Genomic DNA, 22,545 nt, shown 5'->3' on the forward strand with positions numbered 1-22,545 from the left:
TGTCATTGGAGGTGAACGGATGGCCCCATGGGATGCGTAAACTAAGGTTATCGGGGAGTTTCCCATTCCTTTGATGAAAGGGGAATTCTACAAATCCTGGGATTGGGTGTTTCATAATATCAGAAGTTGTTACTGAATTTTAGCAATGTGGTTGCTCCACTGAATGACCTGTTGAAGAAGTGCAGAAAATTGCAGTGGACAGAGGAATATCATACTGCATTTGACAGCCTGAAATCTGTTTTAACCCCTGCCCCAGTGTTAGGCACTCCTAATTATGCAAAGACGTTTGAAGTGGCTAGCGATGCCCATGATGTGGGTACTGTACTCTTGCAAGAAGACTACTAGAAGATAGAAAGACCTATTGGCTAATTTTCCAAAAAAAAAGATTAATCATCAGCTGAAATATTCCGCAGTTGAGAAGGAGATCTTGAGTTTGGTGTTGCCATTGCAACATTTCAACATTGTATATTGTCAGTGATGCGTCTGAGATCATTGTATATACTGATCACAACCTCTTAAAGTTTTTAGAAACGTTTTTAAGGATAAAAATTCCAGACTGTTTAGATGGAGCCATTCAGTTTGAAAATTAAACACATGGCAGGATGAGAGAACGTAATTGCCGATATGTTGTTGTGATTTTGAGGACTGTGTGACTTTGGAACTCTGTGTCTTAAAATATGGTGGCGGTGGGGGCTCATGGAACATTGTTCAAGTAGAGAAATGGATAGGTTCTTGTTGGGATAGGATTCAAAGATCAGAGGGCATAGATAGGAATATGAAATTATGAATTCAAACTGAGCAATAGTGATCTTATTGAATGGTAGAGAAGGCATGGCTGGCAGACAGTTCTGTTTCTGTTGCTAATTGAAATGCCCATACTTGCCCTTGGTGATCCGTGTGACTTACCACCCTCCCACGCTATTTGGGTAACAAACAGGCTCTTCATTACCCACTTGGGTGGCCCTTGACTGTCTAGCAAACCACTTTTTATCCCCGCTGCAATATTTTTACCACCAATAACTGAAAGAAAACGATGAAACTTTCACATGATTTTTTTTTAATGTTGCTATTTCCTAGAGTTGCTTGCAGCAATATCATGAAGATTAATCTTTAATTCTTGGAGACTTCAGGACAATTCTGGAGGGTTGGTAATCCTAATGCTGAATGGGTTTTAAAAGCTGCCCTCATTGTGACAGAGGTCGAGCCATAATGAGTATGGGCCCATTAGATGGATAGTGTTATAATAAGGGTGCGATGAGCAGTCTAACTCTTCACTTTCGCAGTAATTGACTTTATGTGCTGCTTGAAAAGGGCACATTGTGAGTGAATATGCTGTGTTCCAATGATTAAATGGATAATACTAGCATTAAGTTGTATTTAGGTGAAGACACCCTGTGTGGGAAGATAAGGAGAGCATTCCTGAGAGCAGAATGCTCAGTTTCCCACTGTTGTACTCGCAAACCACTTCAGGACGGTGAGAGATAACTTCAGCTGATTGTGCCATGATTAATCTGTCTGTCAAATGAAGGGGATTCGTATTAAGTGGAGTACACATTTAAAATTGCAGTTAGACTCCCACACACTGAGATAAATACACAACAGCCAAACCAGGTTATCTTTGGGAAATGAGGCCATTTCCATCAGACGTAAATGCAGTGGTATCTCTCCGTTTTGGTTTAGGGTGGCCATGCCTCATTTTCGGGGAGGCGACGGCCTAGTGTCCTTATCATTGGGCTGCTAATCCAGAGTCCCAGGTCATGTTCTGGGGACCTGGGTTAGAATCACACAATGGCAGATGGTAGAAGTTGAGTTCAATAAGTACCTGGAATTAAGGGTCTAACGATGATCATGGATTCACTGCCAATTGTCGGGAAAAACCCAACTGGTTCACTAATGCCCTTTTAGGGAAGAAAATTGCCATCCTAGCCTGGTCTTGCCTACATGTGATTCCAGACCCACAGCAATGCAGTTGCTGGCCTAGCCAGTGACACCCTCACCCCTTGAATGAATAAAGAGGGAAAACAAAATTGCAACGTAATTAGTGAGACAATTAGTGAGGTTCTTGGTAAACAATTTTGTCCAGGGAAATGGTGAAACTCAAACTTGGCCAGATCGAATAACATAATGCCTGTGTTTGGCCAATCTTTTCTAATTTGCTTTTCGTAGATTCATACAGTGCAGTAAAGGCCCTTTGGCCCATCAAGTCTGCACTGACATTACTACTACACTAATCCCAATTTCCTGCACTTGTCACATATCCTTGAATGTCATGATATTTGAAGTACTCATGCGATTTTTTTTGAAGGTTGTAAGGCTTCCAGCCTCCACTACCTGCCCAGGCAGTGCATTTTCACTTAAGCTTTCTATGATCATTGTACCCCTTTAAAAGATGTTGAGGGGTTTAACACTAATAAAAGCGAGTTGACTAATAGCAGTCTCCCCTGTCTGATTAAATACACTGCTGGTGTGGTTCTAAACAGTGCATGTAGGTGAGGCTCTCAGTTGGAATGGGAGACTGGCAAAGTTGGCAGATCTCAAACAAGCTTTAATGGAGATCCCATCTTCCACACTCTGTAAATAAAATTAAATTCACCCTAAATTCTACTGCCTGCACCTTAATTCTTCTCGACTCCTGTTCGCCCATCACCTTGTGCCCATTGATCTACATTGGCATATACTCACTTTAAAAATTCAAATTGTGCACCTTTGTTCTTCTCCAAGGCTTCAATCATAGCTGCTATTGTAGCCTCCTACAGCCCTATGAACAACCATGATCTCCGTGTTCTTCCATTCTAAATCCTGTGCACTCTATTGGCTGCGTGCCTTCACCTGTCTCGGCCTTAAATGCTGAAATTTCTTGTAGAAATCACTCCTTGTTTTTATCTCTCTTCTTTTTAAGGGGTTCCTTAAAATCTGTTCTTTGACAATTTGTGTTCGGTCACCTGTCTTAATGTCTCCTTATGTAGTTCAGTATGTGCCGAAGAGTGATTTCATTCTGCAGTGCACTAGTCTAAACAGCAGTAAACAATTGCCCATTGTTGCCACCCGTTCCCATTGCTATTTGTGATTTTTAAAAATTTTTTTTGCAAAGTGCAAGTCTGGATGCAGAGTCTTCCTTCAGGACTATGGATAATTTTCCTCTCACTCACCGTTAAGCTATGGTGACCAGTACCTTTTTACTCTTTCTTGAGTTGTGGGCATTGCCGGAAAGACCCACATGTTGTCCATCCCAAATTTCTCTTGAACCTGGCTTGCTCGGCCACATCAGAGGGCGCTCACTCACATTGCTCTGGATCTGGAGTAACGTGCAGGGCAGACCAGGCAAAGAGGCAAATTTTCTTCCCCCGATTTCACAGCCACAATCTCTGGGACGGACCTTCAACTCCTGTAGTACCTGTTCTGTTACCCTCCCTGCAATTATTCTGAGGTTTCCCTTGTTGGGGTTTTCAGTTGGTTGGTGGTGAGAAAAGACACTATCTGTGAGATCCTCCTGTACGTCCAGACTCTCCGCACCACTGCACGCTGCCCTCGAATGGGCTATAGTGGGTAGAGACTGTCACACACTTCCTTTTGGAATGTGCCTTTGCAGAAGAAGCCTGGAGAAAGATGTATCTTTGGAGGTCAAAAGCTGATGTTTCGGGCCTAGACCCTTCTTCAGCGTTTTTTTCTGATGAAGGGTCTAGGCCCGAAATGTCAGCTTTTGCGCTCCTAAGATGCTGCTTGGCCTGCTGTGTTCATCCAGCTCCACACTTTGTTATCTCGGATTCTCCAGCATCTGCAGTTCCCGTTATCTCTGGAGAAAGATGCAATTGTTTTTGTCAAGGTTCACCTCAAGCAGCTCCATAACACGGGATTCAGTTCTCTGGGATGCACACCAAGACAAACATCAACTGCAGTTGAAGGACCATCAACTGAGAGAAAGATAGACTGTCTTTGGTCTGCCTAAAATGTGTTGGTCTTCCAGAGCAAGGAATACACCCTAACTGAGTGTTGCAGGCTGGCACATTCCAAGGCCCAGGGCGACATGCTGAGGGATGCACTAAATGCTTGGGGCAGCTGCTGCTAAGCCACGGTGGGGAAAGGCTACTGCGAAAGACCGAAGTTAATTGGGGGTCCGTTCCCCAAAATTATGCAAATATAGTCTTGTACAAGTCAAAATTGCCTTTGGTTTGTTTGCTGGATAGAGTCAAACTCCAGTGTTTATTTCTTCATATGTCACTGTACAGAACCAAACTGCTTTAGTGACTATATGTAAGGTATTCTTATGAATTAAGTATTTATTTGAAATTTTAAAAAAAATGTTTGGGTATGGGCCACACTATTAAACCTGCATTTCTAGTCTGTGAAAGTGTTGTTTGGGATTCTCTTTGAACTACTGCAATTCTTGCAGCGATGGTAGGAAATTCCATCTACTTGTATATGTCCCACTGAACATGGACTTCAGACTCTGAAGTGATGGTTAACAAATCCTTCCAGCGATACTGTTGGTTAAGTATCAAGGCTAAGCAAGCTAGGCAGTCACAGTGAGAAATCTAATTTGTTAACATTATATGTGGTTTTCTTTCTAGGTTCTAGGCTCCGTCTGGAAGACTCTGCACCCCGGGTCATTGAGCACCCTTCGGACCTGATTGTGTCGAAAGGGGAGCCAGCCACACTAAACTGCAAAGCAGAAGGACGGCCCACCCCCATCATTGAATGGTACAAGGATGGAGAGCGAGTGGAGACGGACAAGGATGACCCTCGCTCCCATCGCATGCTACTCCCCAGTGGATCACTCTTCTTCCTGCGCATTGTGCATGGCCGGAGGAGCAAGCCGGATGAAGGCGTCTACGTATGTCTGGCTAGGAATTACCTCGGGGAGGCGGTCAGTCGAAACGCATCGCTGGAAGTTGCGAGTAAGTGATCAAGTGATAAGATTTCTCCTCTATCTTGCCTACCTCCACCCGCCTTTGACCAATTCCTACAGTAGGCCCGAATTACTATTCAGAAATTAGGCCATGCTGTCTTCAACCTGCGGAGAGCCTACAGAAGCTGAGACTGTTCTAGTCAGAGCAGAGAATATGAAAGAGAAATTTAAGAAAGGTATCTAAAATTTATGACTGGTTTTGATATTGTAGACAGGCAAAAATTATATCCACCAGAGCCTGTTACCAAGGGTACAGAGTTAAGACAATTGGCAAAAGAGACTAGGAGAAGAGGAGGCGGAATGCTTTCATGTGCTGATTTGACCTGAAAGGAGTGGAAGCAAATTCAACAGTGACTTTGGAAATAAATTGCGTTAATAGGAGAGGAGGAAACATTTAGAAGACAGTTAATTTGAGAGCTACTTCAAAGGACTAGCACGGTCATAATGGATCAAATAGCCTCCTTCTATAGAATCCAGTTCCATGATTTGATGAATTCAGTGCTATTTCTTTGCCTTGTCCCAGAAAATGTTGCTGGTCCCCAATAGTTTCTTTGTGTAAATGTGGATGAAACATGTTCTTGAAATCCTCAGTTTTGTAAAAGAGGTGCCTCTGCTGATGGAAGCTCTGCTCAATGCCCAATCTATTATGGCTGGCAGTTAAGAGTGATTATAATTGGAGCCAACCCCTTGTCCTCGAAACCCTCTTCACGCTGAGTGTTTATCAAATGTCGTCCGGTTCAGTTACGCCATTGACCGGTCGATCGATACAGCACGGCTGAGGCTTGCTGCTTTCAGCCAGCAAAGGCCAAAGGTCGGTGCTTACACAACATTAACACCCGCATTGCAATGTCAGTGTTTGCAAGATGTTACAGGCCTGCGGGTTCCGATTGACAGCCCCGTGCCATTAGGACAACCTCAAGCTGCAGTTTCCCATTTTGCTGACAGTTTGTGTGAAAACCTGTTAACTCTTCACGGACAGTTGGCAGTCTGCCTCAAAGCGACAAGACTAGTCACGTCCACATTTATTATAAAAGCTACTCGGAGCTGGAGCTCCTCCAGTGTGGTGATGTTTTGGAGAGACCCTTTCGCAATGTCACATCAACCCACCCCTTCCCCTACTCCCTCACAGGTCGGGAGGCCAATTCCCAAATGCCATAGGAGCATCACTGCAGCACCCCGAGACACCATGAGCAACCCTAAAGTGAAATCAGCCAATGTCTTATCAGAGTCCACGCTTGATACAGCTAATTGAATGGGAGCTATTTTGGAGTGAGTCTTCCAGGCCCTATTCCTTCTACGATCCCAATGCTGTGAGCCGACACATACCATTTCCTGGAGAATGCCAAAAAGCAGGCCAGAACCACAGGGAGAGGAGACAACAGGACAGCCTCACTCTGCCCATTTGCCTTTAGAAAGTGACAGACAAGAGGCATCCATTGGCCATCACCTTCAAGAAAGGAAAGGAAAGCTAAGGTCAGGGTGGGGAATTGAAGCTTGGGTTAATACTGTTATCCCACTATTTTGACCATTAACAGGCCTGAGTGCAGGAATGGTAGCAGAAAATAAATCACCCTTTAGCATCACAGATTTAAAAGAGACAAGAGGGAAAACTTTTTTTTTACACACCATGGTTTGTCTGTGGAATGAGCTTCCACAGGATGTGATGGATGTGGGTACAGTTACAATGTTTAAAAGACATTTGGATAAGTGCATGAGTAGGAAATGTTTGGAAAGATTTGGGCCAAGTGCAGGCAAGTGGGATTGATTTCTTTTGGGATTATCGTGGGCATGGACTGGTTGGACTGAAGGGTCTGTTTCTGTGCTGTACAACTCTATATGACTCTCACAGATGATGTGGGCTCTTTTGATTCCTACAAGCACAGCAGGAACCCCATCAAACTCTGTGCAGAGGCAGATTCAAACCATGTCATTCCCCTACTTCAGGAATATTGAATTGAGATGGCACTGTGCTCTGAGGTGTTGTCATATTTATTCAACCATGCTAGTGCAAGGCTTTTGTGCAGTGTTATCCTTCTCTCCATCCTGCACTGTTCTGCTCTCTATAATAGGCCACGTTTGTCAGATGAATGTCAGGCACATAACCAAGGACTTTGTCTACAGTGAACTGACCACAAGCTCATGAAGGGCACCAGTGCAAGGGAGAGCTGAAGATGGCAGACATTGACAATTGGCTGAAGGTTGTGATATCTGGAGGCCATTGAAAATGGCAAGGAGAAACTAAAAGTTCTGACTGAGAGGAACATGCCAGGCCCTGAGCCCAGCCAGGCCCTGCTTAATGCTCAGTTACCCAGCACTGGGCTAACCCATTGCCTTACAATATAGAATGCCACCTCAGCTGTAACAGAAAGGCTAGAGGGGCACTGGAGAGGGTACAAAAACATATTCACCAGGATGACAGCATCTGAACAGGGTATCCCCATAGATAATAGGAGCCTGAGAGGTGAGCTGATAGTGCCCTTAAAATTGTGAAGAAGTTTGACAAGGCTGACAGGTTGAACTTCTGGCCCCCCATCGTTTAGAATCAGGCTGGAAAGTGGGAGCAAAGATCATGTGGCAGGGGAGAGCAATGAGATAGGAACTGCGCAGCTTAAGAGCCCAAGTAATGACCTCCTCCCACCACCCATGCAGGTATTTTACCTACATCAGAAGGTCCCACTGCCAGATGATTGCCCATTGACCCCTGGCTGCCACCTTTTATGGGTTTGCAGGCTAGCTCTCCTCAATTGGCACAATATGGTCCACCCTGGTGACAAAGACACTGTCAGTGCACAGGGGATCCTACTCTGACCGTTGGGGATCATCTTCCTGGCCTTGGCTTTCCTATATTATTCCCTGTCATTCACATGCCATGGTTCTTGTGGTGGCATTGCAGAACCTGTTTACCTCTGACCCCCTGCACAGGCAGGTTGGCCACTTTCCTGGCATCTGTCAATGGAATGCTACCCCAGAGCCCTGTTCTCCTCAGGTTCAGCTCCTGCTTTTGGCCCAGCTGTGGGACTTTAGCCTCAGCTGAAAATTCAGCCAATTAGTTTCTAGTTTAGAGGGGAGACCAAAATTCAAGTCCATAAAAACGACAAATAAATTCATTAGGCGATTGATGAGGTCGCGGTTTAGGAGTTGAGCTGAAGAACATTGATGCTGTTAAGGGGAAGCTGCTTAAGTTCATGAGTGAGAAAGGAGTTGATGGTTATCCTGAGAGAGAGAGACGATGAGGGCTGGGACAAGGTTTATGACAAGTATAAACTCTAGCATAGACCATTTGGGCTGAATGGCCTGTTTCTCTGCTGAACACTTGACAACCTCTTTATATGCCTAGAAAAATTGCTAATATGTAGAATTGATTTTGGCTGTAGAAAATGTGGTTGCAATGTGGAGTTTGAATCTGCTGATTATGCATATTCAGGCTGTGCTATAAATACAGGTTCCTCCCCTGTGTCTGCACCTTGTATTACTAGACCATTCTACAGATTCAGCATTTGCTATTTTTATTATTTTTCATTGAACAACATAATATTTAAAATTCTGCTTCGAAGGGCTTTGACTGAAATAGCACTTTGCGACAATATCAAAAATGTTAGTCTTGTGAAATTCCTCAATCTACCATTTTAATTTAAGCTGCTATTAATATGAAGGAAGGACATTGAAGTGTCATCACTGTGGCAACATAGGAAACATGGTGTGTGATTTGTACACAGCAAGATCCCACAAACATCAATAAGGTAATAACTTGGTTAGATAGTAAGAATTGCCGATGCTGGAGTCAGAGATAACACAGTTATCTGTTTTTTAGTGATGTCAGTTGAGAAAGATCTACAGGTTAAGTTCATTAGAAAGCTGTGTTCCTCTTTGAAATAACAACATGACATAATTGACATCATCCCGAGAGAGCAGGCAGTGTTTTGGTTGAGATGAAGGATACTGTTGACTGAAGTGTCAGCTTATGTATCTGCTCTAGTTATGGGAGTTGGACTTGAACTTAGGGTTTTCTGACTGAGGTAAGACTACTCCATTGAGCACCTGTTATCTGGATAGCACTGTGATTCCCCTTTAGCCATATATAATCTGAGGTTGCCTTATTCCTCCTGTTGAAGTCTTGGTAGTTTGAACACATGAGCTGCAGTTAAAGCTGCAGTTTGGATGATGGGATCCTCTGTAGAGTGTGAGCTCATGCAGTTCTTTAGGGGCAGCACGGTGGCTCAGTGGTTAGCACTGCTTCCTCACAGAACCATGGACCTTGTTCAATTCCAGCCTTGGGGGACTGTGCAAACTTTCAGAGACATTCTCCCCATGTCTGCATGGGTTTTGTCCACGTGGTCCAGTTTCCTCCCATGGTCCAACAATGTGCGGATTAGGTGGATTGGCCACATGGTCTGTAGTGCCCAAGGATGTGGGCGTTATGTGGGTTAGACATGGGAAATGCAGGGTTACAGGAATAGGGTGGGAAGGTGGGGTGCTCTTTGGAGGGTCGCTGTCGACCTGATGGGCTGAATGGCCTGCTTTCACACTGTAAGGATTCTGTGACTCTTTATAGCTCTTGCTTTTCCACCAACCAGTTAAAAGTGTCACAACTTTTTGAACTCTGCTGACCCTTACTGATGTGTATGTGTGGCTATATGTGTTCGCATGCACGAGGGAGAGAGAGAGAGAGACGGACAGAGGGAGAGAGAGAGGGGTATTCATAACTAAGAAAAGCCAAAGTCATCGCACTTCGGGCCTGCAACCAAGTTAGGAATGAACCAAGTTTCCTTTGCTTGAATAGTATTACAATTTCCATGCGATTCGCTTGAAAAAATCCAATGGAAATGCCTTAGGGGTCACAGTAGACAGCCGGAGTCAGAGGTCAGAAGTTGTTTAAACCATGAGGTTTGCTATTTCCCTGACCTATTGCAACTGACAGCTAAAGTGCCCCTTCCGAGGTGACACAGTCATGACTTCTGCAGAATGGAGAGGGTCAGTGATGGATAGGAACTGACGAGTATGTTACAGAAATACTGGGGGCAGGAAGAAAATGAGCACGCATCAGAGCACGCCTCTAGAGAGAAGCCGTTCAAGCAAACAGAGAGCATTGGAGGATGATGTAAAAGGGAAATAAACAAGATTGCTTTCCGAATTAGTTTAACCATTGTCAAAATGACAAATACATAAAACTTTACTGTGATAAAACGGCTGGCTCAATAGTTTCTGCATTTCCTGGCCTGAGAGACATTGTCAAGCATCAAGAATTCAGCTGCATTGTGTAATTGTGGCTCCCATTCAAGGTTGATAGTTAGGATTATCTTATGCCCTGGGTTAGAGTGTGGAAAATGTGGCTCGGTTTCCTGCATTGGGGCAATATTGAGTAAGCCCTGAATGAAATTAGGTTGTGGGGGATGTTGGCAATAGTCAGGGTCAAGTTTAGTTGTGATTCTTTGAACGCTTCCTCACATCGGTACCAGTAGTCACTGCCCACAGTGTGGCTTTACACCGGACTAATGTCAGTTTGGACAGTTTACCACAGGGCAGCCGGTGCCCATTGGCTCGGCAAGTTATACTGATCATTCATGTTACCTGACTGTGGATCTCTGCATAACTCTGGAAGTTTTATAAATGAGAATTGAAGTTAAGCAGGTCATGAATTAGGCCAGTCGATCTCTCAATGTGACGTCCCACGTCACAAAACTCCACACTGGGAGCATTAAATTGTAAAAGAATTCCCTGATGCTCATTTCTCTTTTATTTTTCCAAATGTGAGGGGCTTGATTGGGATTTATTTTAACTACTTGGATATGTAGGGTTTAAAAGCTCTGTAGATCTGGGCCTAATTTTCCGCCTGATAAACATCTGCTATTGTGGAAGCCTTATTAAACCTTTCCTTGCATGGTTGGTGCCTTGCATTCCCAAGGTTACTCAGCCGCTCTCCTTATCTATCCTGCCCCAAGTCCTGATTGCACTTCACGATTTGAATAAAGCTGTTAAAGCCATTGTATCAGTTAATGGTTTTATGGAGGCTCAGCTTTGGCAAACACTGGAAAATTGGCCCTTATCGCCTTTTTAACTTAAATTATTGTACACCTGTGACCTACGTTGGTGGTCAAATAGCAGAACAGGACTAAGCTATACGAGAGCACCAGAGTAACACAGCACTCAGCTATTTCTTCGCATAGTAAAAAATACTAGATTTTTGTTTGGGGAGCAAAGGTTACTTGGTGGAGGCCCTTTAAAATTATGAAGGGGTATATAGATAAAGAACAAAGCCCTATTTGTGAGTGGAGTGGGGTGGGGTTTGGTTGGTGAGTGTACAACAAAACTTAGGTTAGTAAATATTGGTTTTTAATAATTCCAGTAAGGATTTGGGATTTTCACTTGGATTGTAGGCATTGCTGCTAAAGTAAACATTTGTTGCCCATCCTTGATCACCCTTTGTCTGGAATGTTAGGCCATTTCTAAAAGTAACTATGAGTCAAATGCAAAGCTGTTGGCTCAGAGTCACATGTAAAGCTGTGGGCCCAGAGTCACATGTAGGCCTGACCAGGTAAGGCAGAATTCTTAAAGGACTTTTGGTGAACTAGATGAGTTTTCATAGGAATCAATGATAATTTGTCTGAGACTAGCTTTGAATTCCTGTTTTTACTATAAGACCACTGCGCTGAGTGGCCTGATCTATGTCCTCAATGCAATGCATTTCAATATATTAATAGAAAAGTAAAACACATATGGATCCAGGGTGGACGACAAGATATTCTCTTGCAGATACATTATAGCTAAGAGGAAATAAGATACAGGAAATTTTTAGTTAATGGGAGAGTTGGTATGGATGATATCCAGAGCAAGGCAGCTAAGGAGTCAGGGTGAGGGAGGTCAGGTGTGGATCACACAACAGACAGGGACGAAATCAGATTCTCGAAGGAGCAGATACTTGGGAGCCGCATCACTGCCAACTTTCCCTCAAAATAACTCTTTACTTATCACAAAATGTCACTTGTTCATTGTGGTGGAGTCATAATCCTGGAGTATCCTCCCTACCTCCACTGTCGGTGCTCCCCTACACAGGTTGTACTGAAGTGATAATGTTACAGGGCTAATAATTCATGACCAAGGTTAATATCCTGCATATAGGAGTTCAAACTCTTCAATGGGCAACTGTGCTTCTTAAATTCAATTACTTAATGCGTCTGGCATTGAAAGTTAGTTTCTTTGTTACAATTAACATCAATTGTTATTACAAACCCATCTGGTTCACAAATATCCTTTTTAAGGAACTATATCTGTCACCCTTGGATATAGTAAGAACTGGCGATGCTGGACTCAGATGACACAGTGAGGAGCTGGAGGAACACAGCAGACCAGGCAGCATTAGAGGAGCGGGAAAGCTGACGTTTTGGGGTCGGGACCCTTCTTCAGAAATGTCACCCTTACCTGGTCTGGCTGATATTTGACTCCAGACCCGTATCAGCGTGATTGATTCTTAACTGCCCTCTGAAATAACTGAATAAGCTTTAGGCAACTGGGGCAAATGATTATATGCTGGCCTTACTTGCTGATGCCCCATGCAAGATATTTAATGGACTGTAGAGCTTAAGGCAGTTCAACCCACCCTTCACAAAGATAACGAGGCGCTGGCAATATGTGCTGGCCTTATTAGTGACATCCTCATCCCAGGAATGAATTTCAGAATAAAGAAATGAGAGTTTTTCAGATTGAGTGATAGGAAATATGGATTAATAAAGAGGATAGGATGCAATGCATTCTCCTGGGAGAATTGATAGTCTGCAGCATTTATACCAAGTTGTAGAGAAGACTGAGAGGTGTGGACAGCTCACAATCGGTGTCAGTAATGAGTAATTACTCTGCACAGTCAGTAACCACTGACTGGTAAGTGCTTCATGAGCACTGAGAGAAACTGTATCCTTTAGTATTGATTCCTTTTAAATAGTTTTAAACTGCTTGAGTGCATTCTTTTTAGTTAAGCCACACACTGATAACTGATGGTTTGCCAGCATTTTATACAGAACTGTGAAGTATTGCTCTGAACTGTGCTGTTGGGATCTGATGTAACTCGGTCGATTCTGATTTTTAAATAACAGGCTCAATGCTCACGTTTTAATACATTTGGCCTTTTAACACTGACATCTCCCAGTCTCTGTCACTTCTTTTGGGGTCAAATGGGAGGATATTTGATGCGGTCTCAAAAAAGATAACAAATGCAATAAAACAACTGTGCCAAAATCTGTGAAGGACAGAGACCGAATAAAGATGGCTCCTGTGGCTCAGTGGATAACAGTCACCTCTGCCTCAGAGTGATGTATCCGTGTCCCACTCCAGCAACTTGACAGGGAACACCACCAAAGCTTAGGAAATAGCAATGGGAGTAGGCCATTCAGCCCTGGAGCCTGCTGTGCCTCTCACTAGGATTATGGATGATCTGATATTCTTCACAGCCGACTTCCTGCACTTCCCCAAGAATCTATATCTATCTCAGGCTTAAATATACGCAAGGACTCACAGTGGCTCAGTGGTTAGCATTGCTGCCTCACAACACCAGGACCAGGGTTCGATTCCATACTCGGGTGACTGTCTGTCTGTGTGGAGTTTGCACATTCTCCCTGTGTCTGTGCGGGTTTCCTGTGGGTGCTGTGGCTTCCTCCCACAGCACAAAGATGTGCAGGCCAGGTGGATTGGCTGTGCTAGATTGCTCGTAGTGTTCATGGATATGTAGATTAGGTGGGTTATAGGTGAGATACTCTGATGGTCAGTTGCACTTGTAAGGCCAAAGGGCCTGTTTCCACACTGTAAGGATTCGATAAAAACAAATCCAGTTCATTCCCAAGATTGTTTGGAAATTTCATCTTTCTGAATGGATGTTAAACCAAGCCACTTACACTCCCTGAAATAGGACAAGAGAGAACTTGCATTTATTTACTTTTTATCGCAATCACCAGATATCTCAAAGCTTTACAGTCAGTTGTTTTTGGAATGTAGGTAATGTTGTCATTTAGGAAATGCGGTAAAAGCTCCAAAGGCATTATTTGAACAAAAAAAAGGGAAGATTGACCTAGTATATTGGATGGGCCAACACTTAATTCTGCGACCAACGTCACTAAAACAGACTAATTTGTTATGAGCAGTTTGGTGTTTGTAGGAGCTTTCTATGGACAAATTGAGTCAGAGTTAATGAAGTCAAGATGGTTGCAAAGAGAGCTACTGGTGTGCCGGTAACAGTGATGTTGTTGCACAGTGGTGACAGAGCTTCCTGCCCATTTAATTTGCTGTTGCTCTCCTCTGATTCCAAACCCGCCCCCATGTCCTGCTGCCCAGCTCTTGCTGTCCTATTGCTCCCCATCTTCCCTGTTACTGCATTCATCCCCCACTGGCACCTTGCTGCCAGGGAGGTGGCAGGTGAGGCACTGAGAGCTCTTTCTGAATAAGCTCCTGTGTCAGTGGTTTCCCAAATTTATTTCGGGGGCACCAGACTGCTGCATCAAGTGAAGTATGAAGCTGCTACCAAAGTCCTGTTCTGCCACTGAGCATAGAGAGATGAATGATGAGAATGTGATAGAGGAGCAATGGTTCTGACCTTGTGCTTGGTGATCCTGAAAATAGTTTGTGTGTAAATAAAAGACGTTTCAAAGAATCTGTGCTTTCAGCTAGATCTCTTACTGGAGTAGGACACCCCAAATTTTCTGTAACAATTCATCAACAACAATAGTTTCCGAGCAGATGGCAACTGTGACCCAGAGACCACTGGGGATGGTGTATCGGACAATCAAATGCTCAAATGGGTTGTGCTTACTGAGGTTGATGGAAATATATTTTGAGTAACCAACCTGAGAGTCTGTACTTCTATTTAATTTTTTTAATTGTTTCTGGTGACCTACAAATGTCAGCATACCTCAATTAGTCTTTTTGCCTCAAATGTCGGAAGATTCTGAGTATAATAGTTTGGTGGTTAACAGAACTGGAAAACCTCAGGTCCGGGGTTAATAATCCAGCAAACGTGAGTTCACATCTCATTGTGGTAGTTCACAGTTTTAAATCCAGTTGAAAATAAGAATGACCATTTTTATAAAAATCCAACTGGTTTGTTGCTGTCTTTTGGAAAAAAAATGTCTTTTTGACCAACTGATTTCTATTTGCTTCCAGTTCCTTAACGTGATGGCTGTTTCTTTGTTACCCTTTTTAAATGTCCTAACAAATCGCTCAGATGTATCTAGTTGTTGCCACCTTCTCAGGGCAACTTGGAACGTTCAACAAATGTCTGTCTAACCACAAATGCAGTCACCTTGATAGAACAATTCTTTTAAAAGCCCCACTTCAGTGCCATATTGAAGAAGCACCGTATTTTCAGAGGCACCTTCTTTTGCAACAGACTTTAAACTAAGGCTGTACTCATTAAAACATCCATGGGAGAAGCGCAGGGAATTTTCTCAAATTGGATTAATTTGGCAAGAGACGATTTATCCCAACATTTTGTTGTGTATTGCCCTTCAGAAGTCCCCCATGGGTTGTAAAATATTTCACAACATTTGAAAGTTGTGTTGGGTACTTTATTTCTGCAAATTCCCTGTTAGCAGGAAGTTGCCTGCACCAAAAGGAATTACTGAAATCACATTTATTCAACAGCTTGGACTTGAGTGCTGAAATGTTGGGCTTTTCTACTGGGGAGAACCCCTTCCCTACAAATGTGGTGGTAGAAAGCAAAAGATGAATAGGAACTTGAATCCATCCAGCATGTCTCCAATATCAGTGCAATGTCCTGCCCCCATGACCTGGCTGTCGTTATTCAGCCTGAAATTTAGGACCAAGGGGGAGAGTGGTAAAATGTAACATGGTGGGTGGACCTGAAAGGGCAAGGCAAAAAGATGTAATGAAATATTGAAGAATGATCATGAAAACTGTTCCATTTGTAATGGCAGAGCAGGAGGCTTGAAATCAAACAGTACAATATTTAGCTCTGGGAAAAGGGTTGGAATTGTGATGTTTTTTTCTCTCTCTTGTCTGATGCTGGGTGGCTTTGATAATTATTATTGATTTTGAAGGAATGCTTCTGAGCAAATGTACTTTTAATAAGTGTCATTGGCCCTGCCTACAGTCTGCACTCAGGAGAACTGTCTCCTTCTGTCCACAGTCTGATGAATAACGGAAACTATTGATTCTGAGCTTCGTGTTTCAGGCCCTGCCATATGGGCTTGGTGTGACTGAGTCTTTCTGTCCTCACTCAAGTGATTGAGGATGAACAGGTGTGTTGGGTTTCTATTCAATCTCTTCGTATCATTCCAGGACACATGTTTGCTTTGACCTGTTCTGCTGACTGTAATGACCTCCTGGGTGAATTGAGGCCATAATAAACAAGAGACATTTTACAAGGAAGGCTTTGTTCCCAGAACCGTTGTCTACATGCATTCAGTGTATAAAGCCACCCAAATACAAAGCACAAGTAATACTGTTTCTGGATTAGCGGCCAATCTTGCTTAATTGTCCTGCAGATGTAATATTAGATTGAGGCCAGCCCTCTGCTCTGCTTGGTCTAGAGATTGATGAGAGGGCAACCCAAGACTGCCTTACAGGAATCAAAAAAGCATTTGGAGTTCTCCCCATTTGCTGGCCGACAATTCTCCTGCAGTTGATGCTACCGGTATCTATCTCGAAGACTGCTGTCTTCAAAATGTGATCAAAGGAGATGTTATTTCATACTACTTTAAGAAAGAGCTATTTCATCATGGAGAAAAGAAGCATATTTTTGCATGTCGGAATATACAGCATGGTGCTGTTGAATCTTTTTATTCTAAATTGTTATTATTATTTAATATTAGAATTTTTAATTCTAACAGACAAACACAAGCACTGGGAGCAAAAGGGAGCCATTCAGTCTATCAAGCCTGCTGCGATTAAAATCATGACAGATTTGACTTTGGCTTCACATGCCATTCTGCAAACACCAGAACTCTTGTCTCCCTTGTTGATCGAATATCTAACAGCAGTGGTTCATTCAATACATTCAAGGTTGTCTGGGCAATGACTGGAGAAGGAGATGAGAATGGGAGCATATTTCAAGGCCTTTATTTGCTGGGTCTTGGGATCCGGCATGTCTTATGCAGATACCCCTAAGGAGAGTCAATCGATTGAATGGTGATTTGTGTTCGCTTGGATTGCATTAGGCCTAAAGAAGGGATGTGCTTGATGGTGGTCAAGTAACCTGTCTTACTCTGGAATCTTTTGTGTTACATAGATATAAATAGATCTTCATTCAGGTCAGTTACTCAGTGAGCAACAAGAGCTGGGACCTGAGAAGTGGGTGCATGATCAGTTAGAGTTCAGTAGAGTCCATCACAAGGTTAAATACCGTTCCTCAGGATGGATAAGAGGTTGAGTTCCTCGCTCCAATGCTGAGGTTAGGTATCATCCATCACTATGCAAGGCTGGGCTTGGACTTGAATTTAACAATGAATGAATGGTGGCTCAGTGGTTAGCACTGCTGCCTCACAGCACCGGGGACCCAGGTTCAATTTCAGCACATACTTGGGCAACTATATGCACAGCGTTTGTGCATTCTCCCCGTGCCTGCGTGAGTTTCCTCCAGGTGCACCAGTTTCCTCCCACAGTCCAGAGATATGCAGGCTAGGTGGATCAGTCATGCAAAATTGCCCAGAATGTCCATGTGTAAATTAGGTGGATTAGCCATGGGAAATTCAGAGTTACAGGGATAGTGTACAGGGATGGGTCAGGGTGGGATGCAGTGTGGACTTTTTGGGTTGATTGGCCTGTTTCCAAACTGTGCAGGGATTCCATGATTATATGAAGCAAACCTCTGGCCTATTCTCTATCCTTAGCTATTATCCTGAGCGAACTCATTCACACGCTGTCATAAATTCAGGGGAAGATTTCTCTCTTCTTAAGATAAACTGTCAGCAAAAAGCATAAACATTGACTTCAACTTAAACTTGCTTAGAAACTGCTCACCTCCTCGCACACTGTAGGTGGTATTTGCTGGCGCCGAAGCTGTGTTCTCTTACCAGTTTATCACTGATGAGAGATGTGAGGCCAAAATCGCTGGCATGTTTTGATGATCAGAATGATCAAAATGATCTAAGATCGACTTGTTCTCCGTTTAGAACATGAGCAGCAATGTGCCAAATTTGTGTAAGTAAGCAACATGAAATGAGATAACACGGTGTGGAGCTGGATGAGCACAGCAGGCCAAGCAGCATCAGAGGAGTAGGAAAGCTTGACGTTTTGGGTCGGGACCCTTCTTCAGGGCTTCTGCCCCACCGAACTCATCTCCACCTATCTGGACTCCATTTTCTCCCCCTTGGTCCAGGAACTCCCTACCTACATCCGTGACACCACCCACACCCTCCACCTCCTCCAGAACTTGCAAATCCCTGGTCCCCAACACCTCATTCTTACTATGGATGCCCAGTACCTATACACCTGCATTCCCCGTGCATCTGGCCTAAAGGCCCTCCACTTCTTCCTGTCCTGCAGGCCTGACCAGTCCCCACCCCCACCGACACCCTCGTCAGCCTAGCCGAACTCGTCCTCACTCTCAAAAACTTCTCTTTCAATTCCTCTCACTTCCAACATATAAAGGGGTTGGCCATGGGTACCCGCATGGACCCAAGCTATGCCTGCTTCTTTGTAGGTTACTTGGAACAATCCCTCTTCCATACCTACAGTGGCCCTAAACCCCACCTCTTCCTCCGTTACATTGATGGCTGTATCGGTGCCACCTTGTGCTCCCACGAGGAGCTCGAACAGTTCATCCACTTCACCAACACCTTCCACCCCAACCTTAAGTTCACCTCGACTATCTCTAACATCTCTCTCACCTTCCTGGACCTCTCTGTCTCCATCTCTGGCAACCATCTACAAACCGATGTCCATTTCAACTGTCCAGTGACTCCCACAGCTATCAAGAACACACTTCCTCTCACCCACCTTCCTGCAAATATTCCATCACCTATTCCCAATTCCTTTGCCTCAACCTCATCTGCTCCCAGGATGAGGCATTCCACTCCCGTACATCTCAGATGTCCTCGTTTTTCAAGGACTGCAACTGCACCTCACCTCCCCACCAACCCCGCCCCCCCCCTCCCCCCCAACCCACCGGCCCAGCAGTGATCGAGAACCCCCTCAACCATGTCTCCCGCATTTCCGACAACTCATCTGCCACACCCAGTCCCCACAATAACAACCAAAAGAGAATCCCCCTCGTCCTCACATACCACTCCACCAACCTCTGGATCCAACGTATCATCCTCAGACATTTCCGCCATCTGCAATCTGACCCCATCACCAAAGACATTTTCCCATCCCCACCCTTGTCTGCTTTCTGGAGGGACCACTCCTCCGTGCCTCCCTTGTGCGTTCCACACTCCCCTCCAGCCTGACCACACCCGGCAGTTTCCCCTGCAACCGCAGGAAGTGCTACACCTGCCCCTGTACCTCCTCCCTCACCCCCATCCCAGGCCCCAAGATGACTTTCCACATCAAGCAGATGTTCACCTGCACATCTGCCAATGTGGTATACTGCATCTGCTGTCCCCGTTGTGGCCTCCTATACATCAGGGAAACCAAGCAGAGGCTTCGGGACCGCTTTGTGGAACACCTACGCTCGGTTCGCAAGAAATAACTGCACCTCCCAGTTGCGAATCATTTCAACTCCTCCTCCCATTCCTTAAACGACATGCCCATCCTGGGCCATAATGATGCCACCCAAAGGTTGCAGCAACGGCACCTCATATTCCGCTTGGGAACCCTACAGCCCAATGGTATCAATGCAGATTTCACAAGCTTCAAAATCTCCCACTCCCCCTACTGCATCCAAAAACCATTCCAGCTCGTCCCTGCCTCCCTAGCCTGTTCTTCTCACCTATCCCTTCCTCTCACCTCAAGCTGCACCCCCATTTCCTACCTACTAACCTCATCCCGCCACCTGGAGTGACCTATCTCCCCACATAAACTCACCATTACTGGCTCCATCCCCGCCTCTTTGACTTGTCTGTGTCCTCTCCACCTATCTTCTCTTCTATCCATCTTTGACCCACCACCCCCCCTCCCTATTTATTTCAGAACCCCCTTCCCCTCTCCCATTTCTGATGAAGGGTCTAGGCCCGAAATGTCAGCTTTCCTGCTCCTAAGATGCTGCTTGGCCTGCTGTGTTCATCCAGCTCTACACCTTGTTACCATGTAACCACTGCTGATTGTCATAAATATCCATCTGATCCACCAGTGTCCCTTCAGGGAAAGAAATCTGCTGTCATTACTGGGTTTGGCTTGCATGTGACTCCAGACCGGCAGCAGGGGTTAATTCTTAACTGCTCTCTGAAAAAGTCTAGCAAACCACTTTGTTCAAAGCACTAAGGGATGGGAAATAAATGCTTATCCAGCCAATGATTCCCTGGGACCAAATGTTTTAAAAGGGCACAGTCAACATTTTCCACACAACAACTGCGGATTGAGATGAGAATGGAAACTTGGTTAAAATAGGTTCACTTGCTGGCCCTCTGTTTAAGGGCAATAAGGATGGGCAATAAATGATTGCTAACCAGTGACAGCCACACCCCCTGAACAAATTTTAAATGAAGCAGAAACAATTTAGCAATCTGGTGAGGAACATGATTCCAATGAAGAATGTGTGCACTTGTGTGCAGCTGACCCTATTGGACACTAAGATGGTTATTGTATCCTGTCATGGCCAAGGCATCAATGACTTTCAAGGATCATGTGTCTTGGCCGCCTTTGAGATCTAATTTAGTATTTGCCTGTGAATGAGAGAGACCAATTGCTCATTGCAGCAACTTAATTCATTTGTAAGAACCTTACTAACCAATCTCTATCCAATGAAAAACCTTTGCTGGTCATGATTCTAATCCTGTGTTTCTCTGATAAGCCCTAGCTGCCAATTCCTCTTTTAGATGGTAGTATGTGTTTGGAGTGAAGAAGATTTGGAAGTTTTACAGGACATTGCAATCTAAGCGTATCAATGGTTGAGAGCTGAAGATAGTCTTTGGAGAACTCTTATTGCATTTCTTCATCTGGGGAAAGACAAAATGAAGACAGGCGCAGAGAGACCAGGCATCGATTTGTGAGGGATAGATGTTAAAAAAGAGCACCTGCCTTGATAAGAAATGGCAGCGAGAGACATTGTGGGATGTAATTGTGACATCCTGACTGACATGGAAGAGTATCTCTGATATGAAGGAACAGACTCTGTATCGATTGCCAGCACTGCAATTAGTAACTGTCATGCCAAGGAGACACGAATGGCATGTTAGAGAGACATACTGGCTGAAAACAATCATCAAATATTTTCCTTCTGGTTTTTTTGTTATTGCCACAAATAGAGAGCTTGATTGCTGATCAAGATGGGCAGCTGTTACCAGGTTATTGCTTGTTTTGTCAACAAGTGACAAGGAGAGTCAGAAAATGTTTCAACTTAGCCCTTCCAAACTTGTGTACAATATAGAACAGAATATAAGTGTAGCCATGTCCTGCCTCTTCAATGGAAACAGAATAACAATGGCCTTTATCTCAAGAAAATTGCAAAACTGCAGGAGCAACTTTCTGCAGATGCTGGAATCTGTACCAAGAACAAAAACTGCTGGAAATCACAGTTGGTCAGGCAGCATCCCATAGAGTGAGAGCAAGCTAATGTTTCGAGTCTAGACGTCATTGACATGAAATGTGGAGGAGGCAGCATATTTATGGAATAACGTGGGGGTAGAGTGCTGGGGGATTAAGGGTGCTCTTAATGCACATTAAGTGATTGCAATGTGAGAATGACAGAACAATGGTGTGTCTAACTGTCGAACTGGAAAGAACAACTGGTCCCACTGGAGTTGGGAGGAGGGGAGAGAAGACATGGTGGCAGTAACTGAAACCAGTAAAGCTAAAAGAAAGGGAAGAAATGGGAGAGAGTTCATAGCCTGAAGGTGCTACACTCAATATTGAACCCAGAAAGTTGTCAAATGCCTAGTTTGAAGCTGAGATGTAGTTCTTCCAGTTTTCACTGTGATTCATAAGTTTTCATATTTGAGACTTTGGACTTTATTATTGTCCGCCTTACTCTCTGAGGTTGGGTTATACTGCTGGTTCCGCACTGCCTATACTTGCATATGAATGTAGCCATTCTTACCCAGGCTGTTCTCCCAGTCGAGTCTGCTTCTAAAATTTCTGGTATCCACTGAATGCAAGATTACCAGAATATCTTCAAAATCCCTGCTAATTTTATTCCCCCTTGTTGCCTGAGGGATGAATGAATATAGCATATTGTTTTAGGAACTTGGAGGTTAGAGGTAAATGGGTTTTTGGTTTTAGTCCTCTGCAGGCGCCTTTCTTAAAAATAAAAGTCAAAGTTATGTTTATAACAGATGGATAGGAGCAAGGGAAAAGGTCTTTCAGCCAATCAAGCCTGCTGTACTATTCAACATGATCACGGCTGATTCTCCATCTCAATGCCATACTCCTATTCTCTTTCCATTCCCCTTGACATGTTTAGTCTTTGGAATTCTGCCTGTTTCTTTTTAAAATATATTCACTTGAGAAATTTATTCTGAGAATTCTGCAGGTTCACCATCCTTTGAAGAAATTCCCAGCCTGAAATGGCATCCTGAGATTGTAGCCCTTTGTTCAAGTTGCTC

At 44.1% G+C, this 22,545-nt stretch overlaps 1 protein-coding gene across 4 annotated transcripts in view; it reads left to right on the forward strand.

Moving 5' to 3' along the window:
• The window catches only part of robo3 (roundabout, axon guidance receptor, homolog 3 (Drosophila)), a 515,549-nt gene that overhangs the window by 263,775 nt on the left and 229,229 nt on the right, over positions 1-22,545 (forward strand). For all 4 annotated transcript variants that reach the window (XM_059639127.1, XM_059639125.1, XM_048562049.2 and 1 more), the window contains one exon: positions 4,569-4,895. In XM_059639127.1, the coding sequence (XP_059495110.1) occupies positions 4,754-4,895 (142 nt within the window). In that variant the 5' untranslated portion in view covers positions 4,569-4,753. The remainder of the gene's footprint in view (positions 1-4,568; positions 4,896-22,545) is intronic.

This window comes from Stegostoma tigrinum, chromosome 32 (assembly GCF_030684315.1).
Source record: "Stegostoma tigrinum isolate sSteTig4 chromosome 32, sSteTig4.hap1, whole genome shotgun sequence".
Taxonomy (NCBI): Eukaryota; Metazoa; Chordata; class Chondrichthyes; order Orectolobiformes; family Stegostomatidae; genus Stegostoma; species Stegostoma tigrinum.